Raw genomic sequence first — 17,581 nt, 5'->3', positions numbered from 1 at the left:
GCAAAACAAGCAATAATTATTCGCACCATTTGGCTACTGCGATTTCGCCGTCGTCGTCGAGCAATCAGGCAGTAAGAAGCACCAGCGTTCGTTGGCTTTCTGACAGATACTCGCCTCGTGCAGCTCCTTCTGCTGCTAAGAAGCGGCTCGTTGGCAACCGGAAAAGCGTCAACGTTCGACTCGCACAGCATCCCACAGCGCAGAGTGTACGCCACTCTCATACGTTTTTCTTTCATTATGGCATCAAAAGTCCGCTTCCATCAACGCGACCGCTTGTGCTTTCGTTTGATGTTCGACTCGCAACTCGTTTTGCTTCTCCTTAAGCGGAGCAGCAAAACAAAAGAGCCATTTTGCCGAGAAAATGAGAAACGAACACATTTACGCTTCCACACACACACACACAGGAACACAAGTGCTCCGGTCTAGGACACTAATAGTTTTAATAATTTGCTAATGTTCTTCGCTGTGCCGGGCGGAATTGCTTGGAGCCCTCGCGGCCACAGAGTACGTGAGGAGATCCTTGGATGATGAATTACCGCGGTGATGATGGTGGCAATGGTGCAGTAATAATAGATTTAAGGGCCAGTTGTGAGGCATCAGCAACCGCAATAAACGTCTGTTTTTTTCCTTCTTCTTCAAAACAACTCGCCTGCTGGTGAGGGAGTGACAACACGAGTCCCTTCGCCCGGCGTGAGGCTCATGTTTATAATTAAATACTTACTTTATTTTCATATTTGTTTTATGACACTTTGCCGCAGCGCAACGTGGCCACTGGCGGGCGTAAAAAGGGTGCGCTTCGGAAGGGCCAACTTCCAACGAGCAATCGAGAAGGTTGGCAAGAAGGACAATAACGAAAGCGTTCGGAACTGGGTGCCGAGGATTAGAGCAGGACCAAGCGGTGCTTGGTTTTTGATACCGGTTTTACGCTTAATGGTTATGATGATGCTACCGGGAACCCTCGCGGATGCTACCGAAGGTTCTGGCTTTCTGGATTTTGCGGATGTCCCTTGCGAGCAAACAGTGGCTCAGGAAACCCGGGAGGAAAGTGGTTAATGATTTATGCCGCTTTATTAAATTTCCTAATCGTCGGTAATCCTGTTGACAAATAGTTGATCGAGAGGGTGCGACGGCCAACCAAGCCGAACTGTGCCCTCGCCCACACCGAGGACACTATTTGCACAGCCCATCCTCTTCCAGGGCACTTCCTCTTTTGTCTTCCCCGGGGCTTGGACTTTAGCCGGGGACGAAGTGCTGTTTGTATCAAATATTCAACCCAAAACAGGGCCAAACGGGCTTCCCGTGTTGATCAACATAATTCGGACGATTGTTGAGCTGCTCTTTTATCGGGAATCTCGCCATATGGAATCGATTGCTCAGGTGACGGTTTTCGCTGGTTTAGGTTGGGTTTTATTGCTATGCATATGTTGAGTTCGCTACGGCAGACAACGGTACAAGAATCGAGATGATTTTCGGAAGAATGTTCATTACTTGAGAAAATAAATTTTATATTTTTGAGCACTTCCGATTGCTGTAATGCTTATAAATGGAGTGTTTTATGTATTTTAATGTTTAAAAATCAAAACCCAGCGAGGGCAAAGAAAATAGACACACGAAAGCCTCCAATCGCACACCATCAGTGACAGAAACCTCGTTTTGAAGTAAAGATAAAGTAAAGCGTGAGGTACACATGAGGGTACTAAAATCAACACGACTAATCTCTTGATGAGAGCGAAGGAAAACAAAACACGGGGCTAAAAGGACATTCTTCGCCCTCCGGCCACCCGTTACACCGTTTCTGTTACCGATACCAAAGTCCCGGTGCGCCCGTTCCAAACAAAGGTCTTACAAGAGTTTTATTTTTCTTTGACTGCTTACACTCGATGTTGGCTGTCACATACAATCCCCGGCACCACTCGAGTCTCTTTGCCCTCTTTGCGTGCTGTTTTCGTCCCGTCGAAGGACGAAGAAAGAGACCGGCTCTTTAGCCAACACCGACCGGTGTACGACACAAAACACAACCTATGCGAGGCAATCAGGATGAACAGGAAAGCTGGATACGAAATGTGTTATGTCTCTGGCAACAACATCCATAAGCGCGTGCCCGCTTGGAGTGTGGACGGGCGAACAAAGTGGCAAGAATTGTAATCCGCTGTAAAGTTCAAAAGCGGAAGCAGCTTAGGTGAGGTTGTGTAACATTTCTCAGAGACACTCTGTGGAGAGATCGAGAAAGGAAGATGAAAAATATATGTGTTTTCGTGCATGAACCGTTGTGATATTTTCCATTATTTTTACCGATCACAGAAAAGCAAACAATTTAAATAAAAATATGTTGCACGAGTCCGAAATTAGTATAAAGGTTGCTGCTGGTTGCTTTGAGTGAATATTTTGAAATATAACGAGCACAACACGAGCTCATTGTACGCAAATGCCTCTCACAACCGAATCCTTCGCTAAAAGTTTATTTGTTTGCCCAAACTGCCCACTTCACTTGACTCTTCGGCGGCACCCATCATCCTTTTTCCTTCGTCTAACGGAAACATCGCCCAGCAAACGCCGGAAACATCGTTCAACATCCCCGGCAGCTCGTAGCCCGCAGTTCCGAGGTGCGCAAGTTTAAAATACCTTGGTGTAATTTAAAGGTTGTTATGATCGTTTGTTTTGTTCTTAAGCGGCCCTCTGCCCGTTTCGACACACAGTACGCCCCCTCCGATGATGGTGTTCTCCAAAGGATGGACCTTTTATTGTGTGCTTTGCACAACAATTTCTCGACTCAGACAACACTACTCGGTCGGGTGGGCGCGGACAAACGGGGCGATCAAGTGCAAGTGGAGAGGATTTTCCGGCCACACAAGGAAACAATCGAACGGCTTCGGTTTCGATCGGCAGGGCTGAGCCGCAAGGTAAACAGCGTATTTTCTTGAGCATATAGACACGCTTCACAAATCTGCTTTGCTCACGAAGTAAGCGCCGCGGGCGGGATGATGAGGAGCAAGTCCTCGCGTTGCGATGGGAACGCACAAACGTCGCTACGTTGGTGCGCAAACGTCAAAAATATTGCGAACGCTATCGACCGCTCGACACATTCCACAGCAAATGGCAGATTTGATGCACAATTATGGTCTGTTTTAACAAATTTTGAACCATCAAAGACAAAGCGTGACAAAAAGAGCATAAAAGCACAGCAATCGGTTTTCGAGTGTATTTCAAACGAGTGAATCGCTTATGCAAATACACCTTGCAGCATAAAGCACCCCCGGTACCGGAACTTGGCCGCGGTTGAAAAGATTTTAAACAAATTCATTTCTATTCATCCACACCCAGACACTTAACCACGGCTGCTGCTGCTGGTGGCATATAATTGAAATAATTTGAACGAATCGTGGTCTCAAAACTCAACAACCATCCATCTATCGGCGGGTCATCGTCAGCGTCTTCATACCGTGGCCCATCATTATGCTCCTAAACCAACTGTTATACTTTTGCAGCCCCGGAAACCTACGACAAGCGTTGCCCGTTCGATTCGCTCATGCACCGGCATAGAAATATTATTCCGCCATTAGCGGCCCGCCGTTTTCGTCCCGGCAAGGGGTGCACCACTCACGCCGCTCGCTGGCCACATACAATGAGGGGTTTTCTCTCGTCCTGCGACTTCCGGCGTTTGTGGGGCGCAAATTTTTCGAGCACACTCTTTTAGCTGGCATTATTGTTCCTGCGAGTGCGGTAGAATCGCACAAAATTTCACCATATGATAAGCACCCTGTTGTGCCCGCACCGGTCGAGAGATGGATCAGAGGTTATCTTTTTTCTTTATTAGAAAAAATAAGTGCGGATTTAACCGTCTCTCGCAATGTTCATTGAGCATATTTGTGCATCAAATCGCCCGGGAAGACATAATTCTTTCGCTCGATTTTTGTAAAATAAACATTAAAAATATTATTTCAAAAACTGAAACCATTAAAGTCGGCAAAATGAAGCTCTAGGTTTAACTGGAACCGTGTCGAACCGATGTAGCACGCAAAGCGCTCGCAATGAATGGAAAATCGTCCACACACTCGAGGACCGGGTTCTTGTTGCGTTTTTAAGTAGGATAGGATTATCGCTTTCATTTCGCTACGCTCCGGCCCGAACGAGGGGACGAGCAGCGCCAGGGATCCCGGGGTGTTTTGCGTGGAAGATGTTTGGCAGTTCCAAATACCCATCATCATCCCGCAAGGGCCGGAAATGGTCCCGGTGACCGAAATCGAGCGGAAAACATTACTTCGCTCGAAGCTGCCGAGGGTTGGTCCGGTCGGTTGTTATCCTTGTCGACTGTCGATTGTTTCCAAAGTGGTACACGGAGGCGCAGAGAGACAGGCCGGACGGTTGAGCGTGGCTGGAAATGACGGCGGTTTGCGTGATTCGGGGCCTTTTTTATCACCCTGCTGCTGGGCACTGGGCATCGGAGAGGTTTGACCGATTTTTTTTCTTTTGTTCCATGTTGCGTAAGGTACGATGAACGACGGATTAACTTTAAATGTGCAGCCAATGGTTTGTCCTGGTTTACGGTTTTGGTCCACACAGCTTTCGGATACGGATCCGCTCGATAATCCTTCCGGTGGTTGCAGGTTTTCAGGCATTTAAAGATACTTTGACCGAAAAGCCCATCATGCGGATAAACTAGCGGGTGCGACAGTGACCACAGACGATTTAATGCAGTGTTTTCGAACTTTAGCATCATACTGTATGAGTACTACCTATCAAACAATCCAAAAATAAAGCTCCATTCCAGAACTTTGTTCCCAAAGTCACACGGTCACACGGTTCACTGGCAGCCGCACAAGTGAATCAATCAGTGGCCGACTATCGAATTTCTAATTTGTTCCCAATCCGCTGAACCGTTTTCCGCTACCGCTACTGCTGCTGCGGTTAGGAATGAGCGCCGCAATCGGAGCCTCTTCACCGGGGGCTGCACGGGAAGAAAAATGGCCCAAAAAGACCCACTTCCTTTCGGGGCCAACCATGCCGCCAGCATTGCGCAATCGGCGGCCACATTCGAAGCGAGTGGCTGCGGTACGCTCTCTACTGCTACGGATTATTTGACAACCTCTCGAAAACCAATAGTTCCTGCCTGCCGACTTCGGCCGGGTTATTGGTTCGTTCCGACGAGTTTGCTCGCAATTCCGGACCGAAGCAGCGACGCGATCCCTAGCACTCCCCCCCGGGCGTTGGGCAAATAGCGCCATCGCCGGGAAACGTGCGTTCCGATGCGCAATCGCGCCCCGTTTGGTATTAGTTTCTATTCAATTTAGACAAATGCGAAATCGAATTTCGCCCAAAATGAAGGGATGAACGGGCCTACGTGGGGGGGCACGCGTCGGTGCCGTGTTTAGCGAATCGCTGCGAACCGGCTGTGAGCGTGCAATCAAACTAAATTTCGCCGAAAGGTACCACCGCCGACGGGACCCAATCCTGCCGGATCCGTGCCCGCGCCATTGGTGGGCACGGCGCAATTGGATTGGAAGCGACGAATATTTGAATATTTGTACACACTCCCCAACGACCAGAGGCACACTCCCCTCAAGGATGCGGCGTTTAGAATGGCGCCCGGGTGGTTGCGTTCGAGCTGGTGCGAAATTTATTCAAATCAGACACTTTTGTGCGGCACAATTGGGACCACCGTGCGACATTGATTGAGAGGTCCTATCCCGTCCCGTTCAAAAGCCTCTCCAAACCACCAAAATTCAAATCTTCCAACCATCCCGGCGGTGGTGTTTGTCAATGTGCAAAATCAATCCGCTCTCGAATCATATCGCTTTTCATTTTCGGCTCCCTTTCGCCTGACCAGCGGCCCACCCTGCGAAGGGCCACTCTGGGTGGAGGGATTAGAATCGCGAGCAGCAGGTGAAGCACGCTCCAGAGAGTCGAGGCCCCGGTGGCCGCGGCAGAATAGTTATTTAATTAAGTGCGATTTAGAATTTCCTCTCCGTCCGAATTCGATTTACGACAATCAAAGCCACCGGGTGGCCCGGCGGGGGGTGCAATTGATTTAATTCGTTTCTCGTTACCTCGCGCCCGGTCACGCCATCGTTTATTGCGCGGAAATGAAATCGGGGTGTCGTGGTCGTCGCGAAGTGGTTTCATTCGTTTCCGGAGCTCCCGCTGTGTCGCGCTATGCGCACCATGTCCGCCCGATGGAATTATTAGGCAATATCTCGAGAGTCGAGAGTGTCAGCTCTAACAACTCCCGGGCCCGGGTCCCCGGGTAAGCTCCTTACACGACCCAACCCACGAAAGAAACAGTTCTGGTCCACTCGAACCTGTTAACGCGAGCTGTCGCTTTTAATTTGTCCCATCGCGCCACACGATCCGCTCGTTTTGTGGGACAAGAATTTAATATTAAACCTTTCCCCGTTGAAGGCCAATCATCCGACCGGGGGAGAGAGAGAGAGAGAGAGAGGGTGTGAGCTGGTACCGGTAGACAGGGAGGCTGCACGGCAGGCAACACGTGGCGTGATAGCCGTTGCGTGAAATGATATGTTTATTTTCACACCCATGATGTGCGGCTCAATAACGAAGGACGATTTCCGGTCGGCCGTGCCGGCCGTGAGAATGTAACCGAATGGCACCAAAAGAAATGAGTCGTGGAAGAACCAAAAAAAACCTACGTTTCGAGTGCAAATTTGGTGTGTTGTTTGGTGTAAACATTATCTCAAGCATCGGCACGTGGACTCGGTGTCACGGTGCCGCTCGACTTCGACACGTGGACGGTTGTTGGCAGCCAATCGGGTGTTGATGAGTTGTATTGCATGTCCTTGCCGCGCGCACGCCGGAAGACGGTGGAAAACAACGGCCCACTGTTGCCACAGCGCCCACATGCCTCTTGAGGGGGTTAAATAAAATAAATACGTACGCAGCGAAGAAAACGCAAACGCATCCGGGTGATGATCGGGCGCGTGTTTGTTGTTGGACGTGATTGTTGAACAGTACGAACGTACGGACGGTGGGTAAACACCAATCACGTCATCCGAGCTTACGCAGAGCCCTCGAAGAAGATCAAAGAAATGCTTCTTTGCAATCAGTGGGCGATAATCGGTTTTTAACATTTGTTTCCCGTGTTTGAAGAACTGCAAATCGTTCGGGCAAACATAAAATGATTACAACTTACTGATTACAGTCCAGTGGCTGTGCCTGTTGTGGGCACCCACAAAAGGATTATGTTCTGTTTAGTCTTCTAGTGTTTTACCTCATTGCATGAATTCAGAAAAATGTATTTTAAATTAATTGATCTTAACTACTCTCAAAATCAAACCTCTGGGTGCATTCGAGGATGACACAACCTTACAGAAAGCAGTTTGTTTCTGTTGTAGGCCAAGCCCGCTCGGCGTTTGTAATTGCCGGATAAGAACTTCAAAATAAATAAGGTGAACAGAAGCAGGCTATGACGTATACCATTTGATACCTTCGAACACATCGAAGTAGACATGACTACAGCCAATGACTTTTGATTCATTTCGCTGATTCAGTGTTGTCACCAGCAAACGGTACTTTCGGTGGAGCTTTATCCAAATTCCCCGTCACCCGTGATGTCGTCGGGCGTTACGCTTACGGCTGCCTCCTTCGGCTCGCTAACGGACAGTGCCGGACGAAGCGTGGAAGTGAAAAAATTCACCTGGCAAACGAAAGCCGGCCTCAAGCTGGCCATCCTCAGCCTGGATGCTGCCATCGTCGAGCTGTGGGTGCCGGATCGCGATCGGCAGTCGGCCAACATTCTTCTCGGCCCCGACACGCTCGAGGAGTACCAGCAACTCGATTCCGACCTCATCTGCGGCGCTTGCTTCGAGCACGAAGGCACCGAGTCCGGAGAGACGAAGAAGCGACCGTTTGCTGATCGAGTTTGGCAACCGTTCGTTGACGGAACACGGCTCCACCTGAGTGTGCTGCTGCGGTGTGGTCGCAAGAATACGGTGGCCACCGTTAGCGTGTCGGTCGACCCGGCGAACGTGGTGCACTTCCACTATCAGACCTGCAGCACCGGTAAAGTGGTCCGGCTGGCCCACCGGCTGCTGGTGAACCTGGCGGGGCGAGATGCGGGACCCGCCGGCACGTACGCACACGTTGTCCAGCTCAATGCCAATTCGTACGTCGATGGCCGCCACAACTTGCGAGATGCCGCCGACGATGTGGCCGATCTACGTGTTGCGCAACATCTTGGCTTTTCCATCCACCGGGCGAACGGTGCCACTAAGAACTTGGCCGGCGTTTACTCACTGCAAACCGGATCCAGTGCGGGATCCAGTTTTACCCGTGCGGGTCAAACCTTCGGTCTGCGAATGATCCACGGCGGAACTGGTCGCGTTGTGGAGCTTTATTGTGATTTTCCGTGGCTTCGCTTCAACACCCTCAACCACCTGCCGGACACGGAGGACTCGATATCGTCCTACTACCCGCGCCACGGGTTACGTCAATTGTCGCTCTTGTTCGATTTGAATCGCTTCATCATGTCCATCGTCAACGTTATCGAGGGAGCCCCGGAGGTCCTCATCCAGCATAACAAACATGACAACAACAAGGAAAAATTCAATCCCGACGGACGGTTTGTGAAGCACTGCGGTTTCCTGGTGCACCCACTGGGCAACATCGTCATGATCGGGGCAGGAGGCGGAACGCGGACAGCGGAAGCAGATCCGAAGTCACGCCCCACATACTTCAATGCACATGTGAGCCTGAAGTTTGGTCTCTGCCGAGAGATGCGATCTCGATCAGCGGTTCGTAAATCGGTCAAGTCCATGAAAAAGGGTTGTGTTTAAAGCTGGTGAACTTCCAGACACAGGTTTAGTTCCATCAGAGTGCCACGGAATGGAATTCACCATAAAAAGTGCAACCAATCTGAGCGTCTGATGTCGAAATCGAATCAGTCGATGGGATTCGAAATCAATCATCTCAGTTCCGTCGCCTGTGGTTCTGAATATTCTTGACCGATGGCTACCTTCCTTTGCTTTACTGGGCTATAACCGACACCATTCGAAGGGAACCCCATTTTAAAACTAAATCCAATTCCTATCGATAAAAACAAATAAAATAATGCTAATTTTTATGTTTCATCACCTTTCATTGGCATTACTTGGTAGTTTTAACCTTATATTTTATCTGTTACATGTACCTTTTTTATACTGATCGTATTGTGGAATAATTTAATTACAATTGGAAAGCTTTCATTCCATTTCCCTCGATGGGTTAGAGCACACAAAGGGGCACAAGTACGTGCGGCAATATCTGCCGGATAAATCAGAAACGCTTCTCTGGAATTCGATTCCTGTCGGGTCACCATGCGTCTCCATCGAGGACGCTTCGGCATAACATCACTCGCTGGACGGACGCCCGTACCCAGGAATGCTGTGGCCCTCTGTTAATATTGGTGTTGTCTGTATCAACAGTAATAGAAGCTCGAGTTTCGTGGTGGCTTCACTGACTCTGGCCAACAACTCCGGGGCATAATATAAAGTTCGTTCGATTTGTGTGCATACCAAACGAAGGGCCCGTGCTTAGGATCGAAATCGAAATCGAACCTTGCGATCCGATTCCCGCCAACGATAGTGCTTCGAGCCTTGCGCACTGTCGAACGGGGCGCACATCAATCCTTTCCGGTCCCCTTCGTCCATTTATTACCCTTTTGGTCCAATAGAAACGGTGCCACGGTACGGTCGACTTCAGAAACCCGATATTGAAATGAAGGCAGCGAAACTCACGGCATTTGGGTACGGTTTCGAATCAATTCCCCTCTCTAGCCGAATGGTTTTGCTTGGCAAACCAAAAACTTTCCATGAACCATTGTGTAAGTCGACCAAAGGATTCGTCGTTCCTCGGAGAGCGGGATTGGAAAACTTTTCCAATCGATCCTGGCGTCGAAGAAGAGCTTGGTTGCTGGAAGTGCTGGACGCTACGCTGTTGGCAATTGTAGTCGAAATACCTCACCAATGTGGATAGGTTTGGTTAACTGATTGGCTTTACGCGTGGTTTGCTTACACGCAGGGGGTTGATTCTCAATTCCAAAGCCGATAATTTGAGATTTAAAACTTCTTTTGTGGATTTCAATGCTACTCACAAAAATGGTTACGCACTATGAACAGGAAAATAATTCGCGTGTGCTTTCAGAACGAAAACTGCCGGAAGCAGGATCCGCTAGAACAATGTAATGTACGTTAAATATGTAAACTTCGTAAATTCGTTTATCATGTCGATAAACAGTTTTCCTTGTCGCTGCCAGTCTCGTTCGCAGCCAAACAATCTATGGTTCCGCCATGCAGCCGCATCATTCCCAGGCAACGTAGATAAGTGCTACAATATGCTGCAGTGGAGGGCTCAAGCAAGTTGACAGATTTTTCGTGCGCTACCGAACTGAGCACCCTGGCTGCTAGGTGCCGTTGGACAGAATAAAAAATCTTCACAGCTGGCTTCGTTCACAGACCACTCTCGGAATTGCGTCGCCTTGCGCGTCCGGGGCTCTGTAAACATTCCAGCTGGCGGTTCCATCAACGCATGCTGCGACCTTAAATTGCTGCATAAGAGGGCGCTTTCTGAATTGGGAAGAAAGAACCGACGTAGGCCTTCGGGGCTCGATCACACCGTCCGTTAATTGTGGAGACAGAAACGAAGTAAGCCATTGTCGACGGTCTATTTGCACAACTGACAGTTCGATCGTGCCAAACTTCTGTTCGCATACAACCGCGATACACTTTTGTTGGTCCTTTATCGAGTGGACGATAAGGGCAGGACATTTGGCGCGTTTTTCTTTTATTCCGGATTTGATTCCGATAACCCAACATTACGCGAATATTTTGTTTGATTCCATCGCGCTTCGCCTGAGCCTCATCATATTCTGCTGGCCAATGGAACAATAAATTGGGATATATAAAATGTACACTTACACTCTTTTTTCTTTCTATCGCAAGGCAGCAGACAATTTTCTTCTTCAAATCTGTGAAATACGACCAAAACACCACAATATTGAAATATCCTTTTCCAAACGAGATCATCAATCTAATCCCGTTTGGTTGCCAGTACTTATCGAACGTTTCGTTGCAGGCTAAAGGTGAGTGAATGTTGTACAAAGCAAAAAACATCCCTTTTTGCATAAACGCTTCGAGTCCGGGCGGGTTTGCTGAGCGTTTATTTACCGGACGGATCGTGCCCTTTGCGGCCCTGCACATGGCACATGGGTTCTGTGTGCCTGTGCTGCGCTCTCGACAACAGTATCCTGGGCAAATAGCCGCCGGATATTGTGTGACAAAATCATAATCCGGGCAAAATGATAATGTTGCAGCCGTGTGCGTACGTATTCGGTGTTCGTTTGCTTTTTCTCTGCCCATTTCCCTGCCCTCGGGAGCAGCGTTCAAGCTTATAACTGTGTCTCCTTTCAACGGCGAACAATGTTGTGTCTATTTACACATTTTCTTCATAAACCACTCAACTCTTTCGCATAACTAAATGCTGATGTTCGGTGTCAGATCCTCTAGCTGCGGGGCTCGGACAGCAAACGGATGCTGTGAATCTGAGTCCGTTTTCGTGCGTAAGCGCAAGGCAAACGAAATCCTCTTTTAATTCCTCTTCCACTCGACGTCTGAATCCGTGTTTATATAATCATTGCCATGTTTTTATAATAGCTCACTTTGCGTTAAGCAAGATCCTGAATTTATTGCACTAATTTATGTGGTGCAACACCGATTCGATATAGATACGTTCAAATAACGAATATCAAATTACTAATCTGCTTATTCGCACAACACGGCCTCTCTGAATCGGAGCAAACCAAAGAAACCAGTGGAGTCCGGAAACCTCTTCAGAATGCACACTTCAGAAAACCTTGAAGGGGTCGAAAAGCTTACGGACGACTTGTGTAATTCATCGTGGCAAAAGGGCCACCAGTCTTGAGCTCTTCTCGTTCAGGCACGCTTGAATGTTTTTTCCGCATCATGTCCATTTGTCATTTTTCCCTAATTCTGCCTCCCACGGAGCCAAACTAAACCGAACGGAAAGCGTTCGTACTCCGACCCAACAACTTTATCCATTTCGGTGCCCGGGTCGCTCCCAACTTTGTCCGCTTCGAGCTGCCGTGTTATGAAATTCACCGAAATTGCCGAACAAAAGTCAAAGCAACCGTTGTTGATACTTTCGCTCCGTTGTCATGGGCCTGCCGAGATGGGATGTATTGTCCTGTCGGCCACCGATAAACGGTGAAGCGATGAATGCTTACATCTATTGGCGACATCAAACAATTACCCTGACGTTCCGACCGGCAGCGTGATTCCGCAGGACAATTCAATCCGATATGGATTCGTCCCTCACCGGAACGTACTTCGTGTTATGTTGTGTATAGGTTGAAGGACGTGGAAAAATGTGAACCAATCGGGGGACTGCAAGGGATAAGTATTGAATAAATGAACATATAACTAAGTAGTTTTTGGCAAATTCCTTCAGCAAACTTTGTCACCGCTTTGATGCGACACCGACGGCTACGGCAGAGACTACACAGCCCTGTGCATCCTACCAGCGATGAAAATATTGTGCAAAATTCTGTTAACTAGAACCACACACGCATAAGCACACGTGCACAGGGGCGTAATTGGTTTTAGCATCCCGGCCATTCCAGCACCGGTGCCGTGTACTGCAACAAAGCGGAACAAAATTACTATCTTTTTTCAGTGAGCAGCAGCCAGCAGCTGGCCGCCGGGACATTGTTTCGTTTCGGCAACACAATGCAGCAATTCCCGTCCGGTATATGGCACGAGTAGCGGCCCAGTTCGGCCGGGTTCCGGCTCTTTTCATTTTCATCCCCAGCATACAAATTATCACATGTCGTCAAATTGAATTACTTCCAACAACGTGCACCTCCTCTGAGGACCCCGCTGCTCTGGGGCGCTGCCACCCGCGACGCGACGGACCACCGCACCTGACGACGATGCCAATTCGTGCACCCTTCCGCACACGGTCCGCGCTTTAAGAGCTTTGTTGTGCTTGCCTGCCTGGCATGGAGCTGGCCGGAGTGGCTCTCTTTTTCCGTCGATGGCCTAATGTAAGGCCTATGTGTCAGCAGCACGGGTTTTCCTTCTGTAACGCAGAATCGGAAGGATTGTTGGAAAACTCGGCAGGCGATGGGGCCCAGTACCACCCAGATCACAACTACACGCGCAACAAGCGCTCTTTGTGTGCGTGTAGCAGATCCTTATGTACTCTCCTGCAGGACACCGTCTTGTGGTCTCGCTCACGCACAGTCAGCTCTCTTTCCTGCCCTACACGTTGTAGCGACGGAAAGGAGAGTATTAGGACACTTAGGACACACCCCGAACTCGCCGAACAGGATGTGGCTCTCTCGCACGCACACCAAGCATCGACGGGTCAGTAACACGCACTCACACAGGCGCGCGTGCCCCGGAAGCCAACAGTATCGCTCTCACTTTCATCCGTACGGCGATCGTGGCGTGGTTTGGCCAAAATAAATGTTTTACTTGCCAAGGAACACAGTTTGTACAACTTTTTTCCACCGTGCGATGGCCACCGCCAGGGGAAGGTGCGAGGGCTCGGTGGAAACTCGCGTGCTTTGCTGGTGTGTGTGCGGATGGGGCTGGGCTGCAAGTGTGACGCGGCGGCGGTAACTGTCGAGAGGACGTGGAGAGACCTGATTATCACATTACAAGCGAACTTCTTGACGAAGGACCTTCGGATCAGAGAAGGCCATGAGAGTTTGTATACACCTCGGCACGGCACACAACTACAGCAGCAGCAGCAACACGAACCGAGAGCGACGGAGCCATTGGGCGAGTGAGTGAGAAAAGCGAGCGAGACGGCGCCATTTTTTGTCCGTCTCCCTCCGGCGAGGGCCACATGCAAACTCTGGCAGAGTTGTGCGCGCTTTTCTCCGCCCTTCAACCACCACCCATTCGACTGGCCCGTGGCCGAAGCCGCGCGGAAGGATGTGTAGTAGCGCGCGTGCAAAATTTTCACAATTTTCCACAAAGTTAAAATAACATTTTCATTCTTGCCGTCGTCGGTGCCGGTCGCAGAGACGTCGGTCGGTCGGTCGGTTGCGCTTATCACATCCCGTTATCACGTCAGTCCGGTGCGTTCGCGGTCACGTTCCGGGCGCTCCTCACGGTGCACAGTGGATTGTGGACTATTTTTGCCTACATCCTTCCGACGGGGTTTCCGACATTTATTACGAAATCGGTCTGTTCATCGGCTGTGTGTGAATGTGTCGTGAAAAGTAAAATTTGTCGAAGTGATTCGATCAAATGTGTTACGCCATTTAAGGAACCGACAGTGAGCTGTTCGAAGGGCAAGATTCGTTCCAACGCCGATACGGCGACAACGTTGCTTTGCGGAATGCGAAAAAAAGCGTGAATAAAGTGCAGACACCCGTAATAGTTCCGATTCCCACGCAGTGCTGGCAATAAGGTGACGATCAAGTAATGAGTATGAAATGGCCAAGCAGACAAGAACACAAGCAAAAGTGTAGAATCTAGTGAGCGAATACTGACTGAGAGACTACGAGACCGGTTGGAAAAAATGATGCATCCGGCAATGGCCTCCCCACTGGATCTACGGCCGGCGGGATTACTGTCCGTCAGCTCGACCGCTGCGAATAGCGGCCCACTTGGGTCGCTGGTGGCGGAGCCAGCAAACACCTCGCATCAGCCACACCATCATCATCACCTGCAGCAACAGCAGAACCACCCGCCACCGTTGAACCGGATCGGTGGTGGATCGTCGCGCAACCGAAGCCCCAGTAGCAGTAGCTCGGAGAACGGTGCCACCGGACATTCGACTCTTTTGACTGCCGAATCGGACGGGACCAACGGGGAAGCAGTTCCGTCGGCCGGCGGCGTCGCGAGTGGCGGGTCGACGAGTGGCAAATCGGGAAGCCATCGATCGCAGAGTCTCGTGAAGCCACCGTACTCCTACATTGCCCTCATCACGATGGCCATCCTGCAGTCGCCCCAGAAAAAGCTTACACTCAGCGGGATCTGCGAGTTCATTATGACTAGGTAAATTGGGGAATGCGATGCGATCCGTTGTAAGGTCACGGCGCGATCGTTGAATGGTGTAATTTTAAAACTAAAGGCCCATGGTGTAATAGCAAAAACCGTTCATTGGCCCGTTGTGCATCCGTTCGTTCCCTCTCCACTCGACAGGTTTCCGTACTACAAAGAAAAGTTTCCGGCGTGGCAGAACTCGATCCGACACAACCTCAGTCTGAACGATTGTTTTATCAAAATTCCGCGCGAACCGGGCAACCCCGGGAAGGGCAACTTTTGGACGCTCGATCCGCTGGCGGAGGACATGTTCGACAACGGTAGCTTCTTGAGGCGCCGGAAGCGCTACAAGCGCACTACGCTCGCCCAGAGCATGGCGTTTCCGGGTGTGTTCGGTCCGTTCGCCCCGTTCTGGATACGCAAACCGGTGCCGGTCATTCCGATGCACCAGTTTGGCCCGGCCGGCCACACCGGCTCGCCCGCGATGACGTCCGGGTTCGGTGCGGAGGGTCCCGGAGGGCCGTTAACCTCGCTGGGGGCCGGTCGGGCGGCGAGTGACTTCCTGTTGGACAGCAAGCTTAACCTCTTCGGTACGGTCAAGATGGACGATCTCAATGTGGCCATGATGGAGAACAGTGACTTTCTGCAGCGGAACGTCGACAGTTTGAAGATCTCGAGCGCCATGAACAAGTTCTTTCACGGCTACCACCAGAGTCAGGGTGGCGGTGGCGGTGGCGGCCCGGTGCTCGATCTGTACGACGATGGCGTCCACCATGGGCCACTCGGTGCGGTGCATCACTGTAATGGTCGCGACGGATCGAGCTACTATGGCGCTAAGGGAGGGAGCCTCCTTCCAGGTGGCCTCCCAACCAGTGCCACGATGCCAGGAGCCGCCGAAGCGGACTCGGCCGGTGGCAGTCGACGGGGGCACGAGTTTCCTGGAGACGCCGATTTGGATCTTTCCAGTGACGACCGCATCGACGTGGAGAGCGAAGACGATTACAAGTCACCGGCAGAGAGAGGAAGTGCCCTGGTCTACCACGAGCTACTGTTGGACAGGCACAAGTCCGCAACACCCACCGGTATTGCACCCCCCGCGCAACAACTACCTGTCTCCCCGCGGCATCTCGGGCGGCCATCTTCCACCGATGGTCCACCGGTGGATCCGGATGGCTATTCGCCACGCTGTAGCCCTTCCCGTGCGGTGCGTGATCCGGACGAGTATTACGTGGACGAAGACGAACAGTCGGACAAGGTTAGCAGCGGCTCGATGGAGGAACGAGGATCGCAGCACGACCAGTCTGTCAGGAGTAACTATTACGACGACGTACACCGCTTACCGACACCAACGGAACCGCTACCGGATAGAACGGGCCCCAACAACGGCCCGGATGGAGATTATCCCGCGCTCCGAAGTGACAGCTACACCGAGACGGCAAAGATGCTCGAGACGACCTTTGCGACGCGAAAGCGCAAATTTGGCAACACGAAAGGTTTCAGCATAGAGAACCTCATCGGCTGCAGCGTGGAGGACAGATGAATCCGATGTGCCGCGGCAATCGCGTGGATCGGTGGGAGATTAGCCAACAGAAACCAAAGAATTACGGATCTTACGGTGTGTAAATACGGCCAATGTTGCGAGCCAAACACCGTCTAGCTTTAGGGGGGTTAGTACCATTTTTATTTTGTATAGAACCGGTTTTAGAATGCCGAATGTCCTATCGCGCAAGCGACCACGTCAGATACTATGGTGTATAAATAAATCGGCAAGATGGTTTTAGTATTTTGACTACTCTGTGCGTGGCTCGAGAAAAGGAATTCATCCCCAACATAATGGCTTCTATAGTTCCAACTAACAATTTAGGGGCGATTTTTTCTTCGCTGGCATTTCATTACTCGCCTTTTTACGTGCCGCTTCGGTGGTAGCTTTACTTAGCCCCAACGGATTCATTGCGGCAGGGCACACGCTTCCCGATCGGAACACTTTCTCCGGCGGGGCCACCTTTGTGTGACATCCTCCCGAATGTCTGACCAAAGTTGATCGAATCGCTGGAACAAACTTCTTTGAGGCAGGCACCGTACCGCGTCTAGTTTGAAGAGTGGTCCGTACCCCGCACGTCAGGCAGTTGATTGATTCAGATGTGGCGACCCTAGCTCCCGTCACCGACACAGCGGCCGAAGGCCCGGTGCCGGCCAAACTGGGCTGCGTCGCCGTAAAGGAGCGTATGTTTTTCTCGATTTGCTGACAGCGACCGTTTAGCTTAAACAATTGGCTCCGTATTTCTGTAAGGTCCTGCGTGGAAGCTTTGACCGCAAGCCCCGTCGTTTGCTGATAGTGGACCGTCTTGAGGTTTTCTTCCACGCTGTGCACTTGCTCCTGCAGCTGAGTCAACATCCTGGAGAGATCCCGCACCGTGTCGTTGTACTGATCAAACGGAACGCGCAACGCCATATCCGATACCAGCACGTGATGCTGGAGCTCCGTCTGCAGTTCTGCTTTGCTGGCTTTGGTGGATTCAACGTCGTTTAGCTGCTTGCTGAGAGCGCGCATCTTTTCGTTGGCCACATCATGATTT

At 50.6% G+C, this 17,581-nt stretch overlaps 2 protein-coding genes across 2 annotated transcripts; both read left to right on the top strand.

Annotated features, from left to right (window-relative positions):
• The first annotated feature begins 7,562 nt into the window (after window positions 1-7,562).
• LOC128271119 (uncharacterized) lies at window positions 7,563-8,786 on the top strand. The gene has a single exon (XM_053008556.1). The coding sequence runs from the start codon at window positions 7,563-7,565 to the stop codon at window positions 8,784-8,786; it is 1,224 nt and encodes a 407-aa protein (XP_052864516.1).
• A 5,752-nt stretch (window positions 8,787-14,538) lies between these two features.
• LOC128271118 (uncharacterized) lies at window positions 14,539-16,545 on the top strand. The gene is made up of 2 exons (XM_053008555.1): window positions 14,539-15,017; window positions 15,165-16,545. Exons 1-2 carry the CDS (start codon window positions 14,539-14,541, stop codon window positions 16,543-16,545), a joined length of 1,860 nt encoding a protein of 619 aa, XP_052864515.1.
• Window positions 16,546-17,581: the final 1,036 nt, after the last annotated feature.

The sequence above is a fragment of the Anopheles cruzii genome, chromosome 3, assembly GCF_943734635.1.
Source record: "Anopheles cruzii chromosome 3, idAnoCruzAS_RS32_06, whole genome shotgun sequence".
Classification (NCBI taxonomy): Eukaryota; Metazoa; Arthropoda; class Insecta; order Diptera; family Culicidae; genus Anopheles; species Anopheles cruzii.
This window is presented reverse-complemented; position numbering and strand designations above follow the sequence as displayed.

Bases quoted from the DNA above. Each gene is read 5' to 3' on its own strand.
- LOC128271119 (XM_053008556.1), top strand. From the start codon at position 7,563: ATGTCGTCGGGCGTTACGCTTACGGCTGCCTCCTTCGGCTCGCTAACG.
- LOC128271118 (XM_053008555.1), top strand. From the start codon at position 14,539: ATGATGCATCCGGCAATGGCCTCCCCACTGGATCTACGGCCGGCGGGA. The intron at 15,018-15,164 runs GTAAATTGGGGA...TCCACTCGACAG, and splicing joins TGCGAGTTCATTATGACTAG to GTTTCCGTACTACAAAGAAA.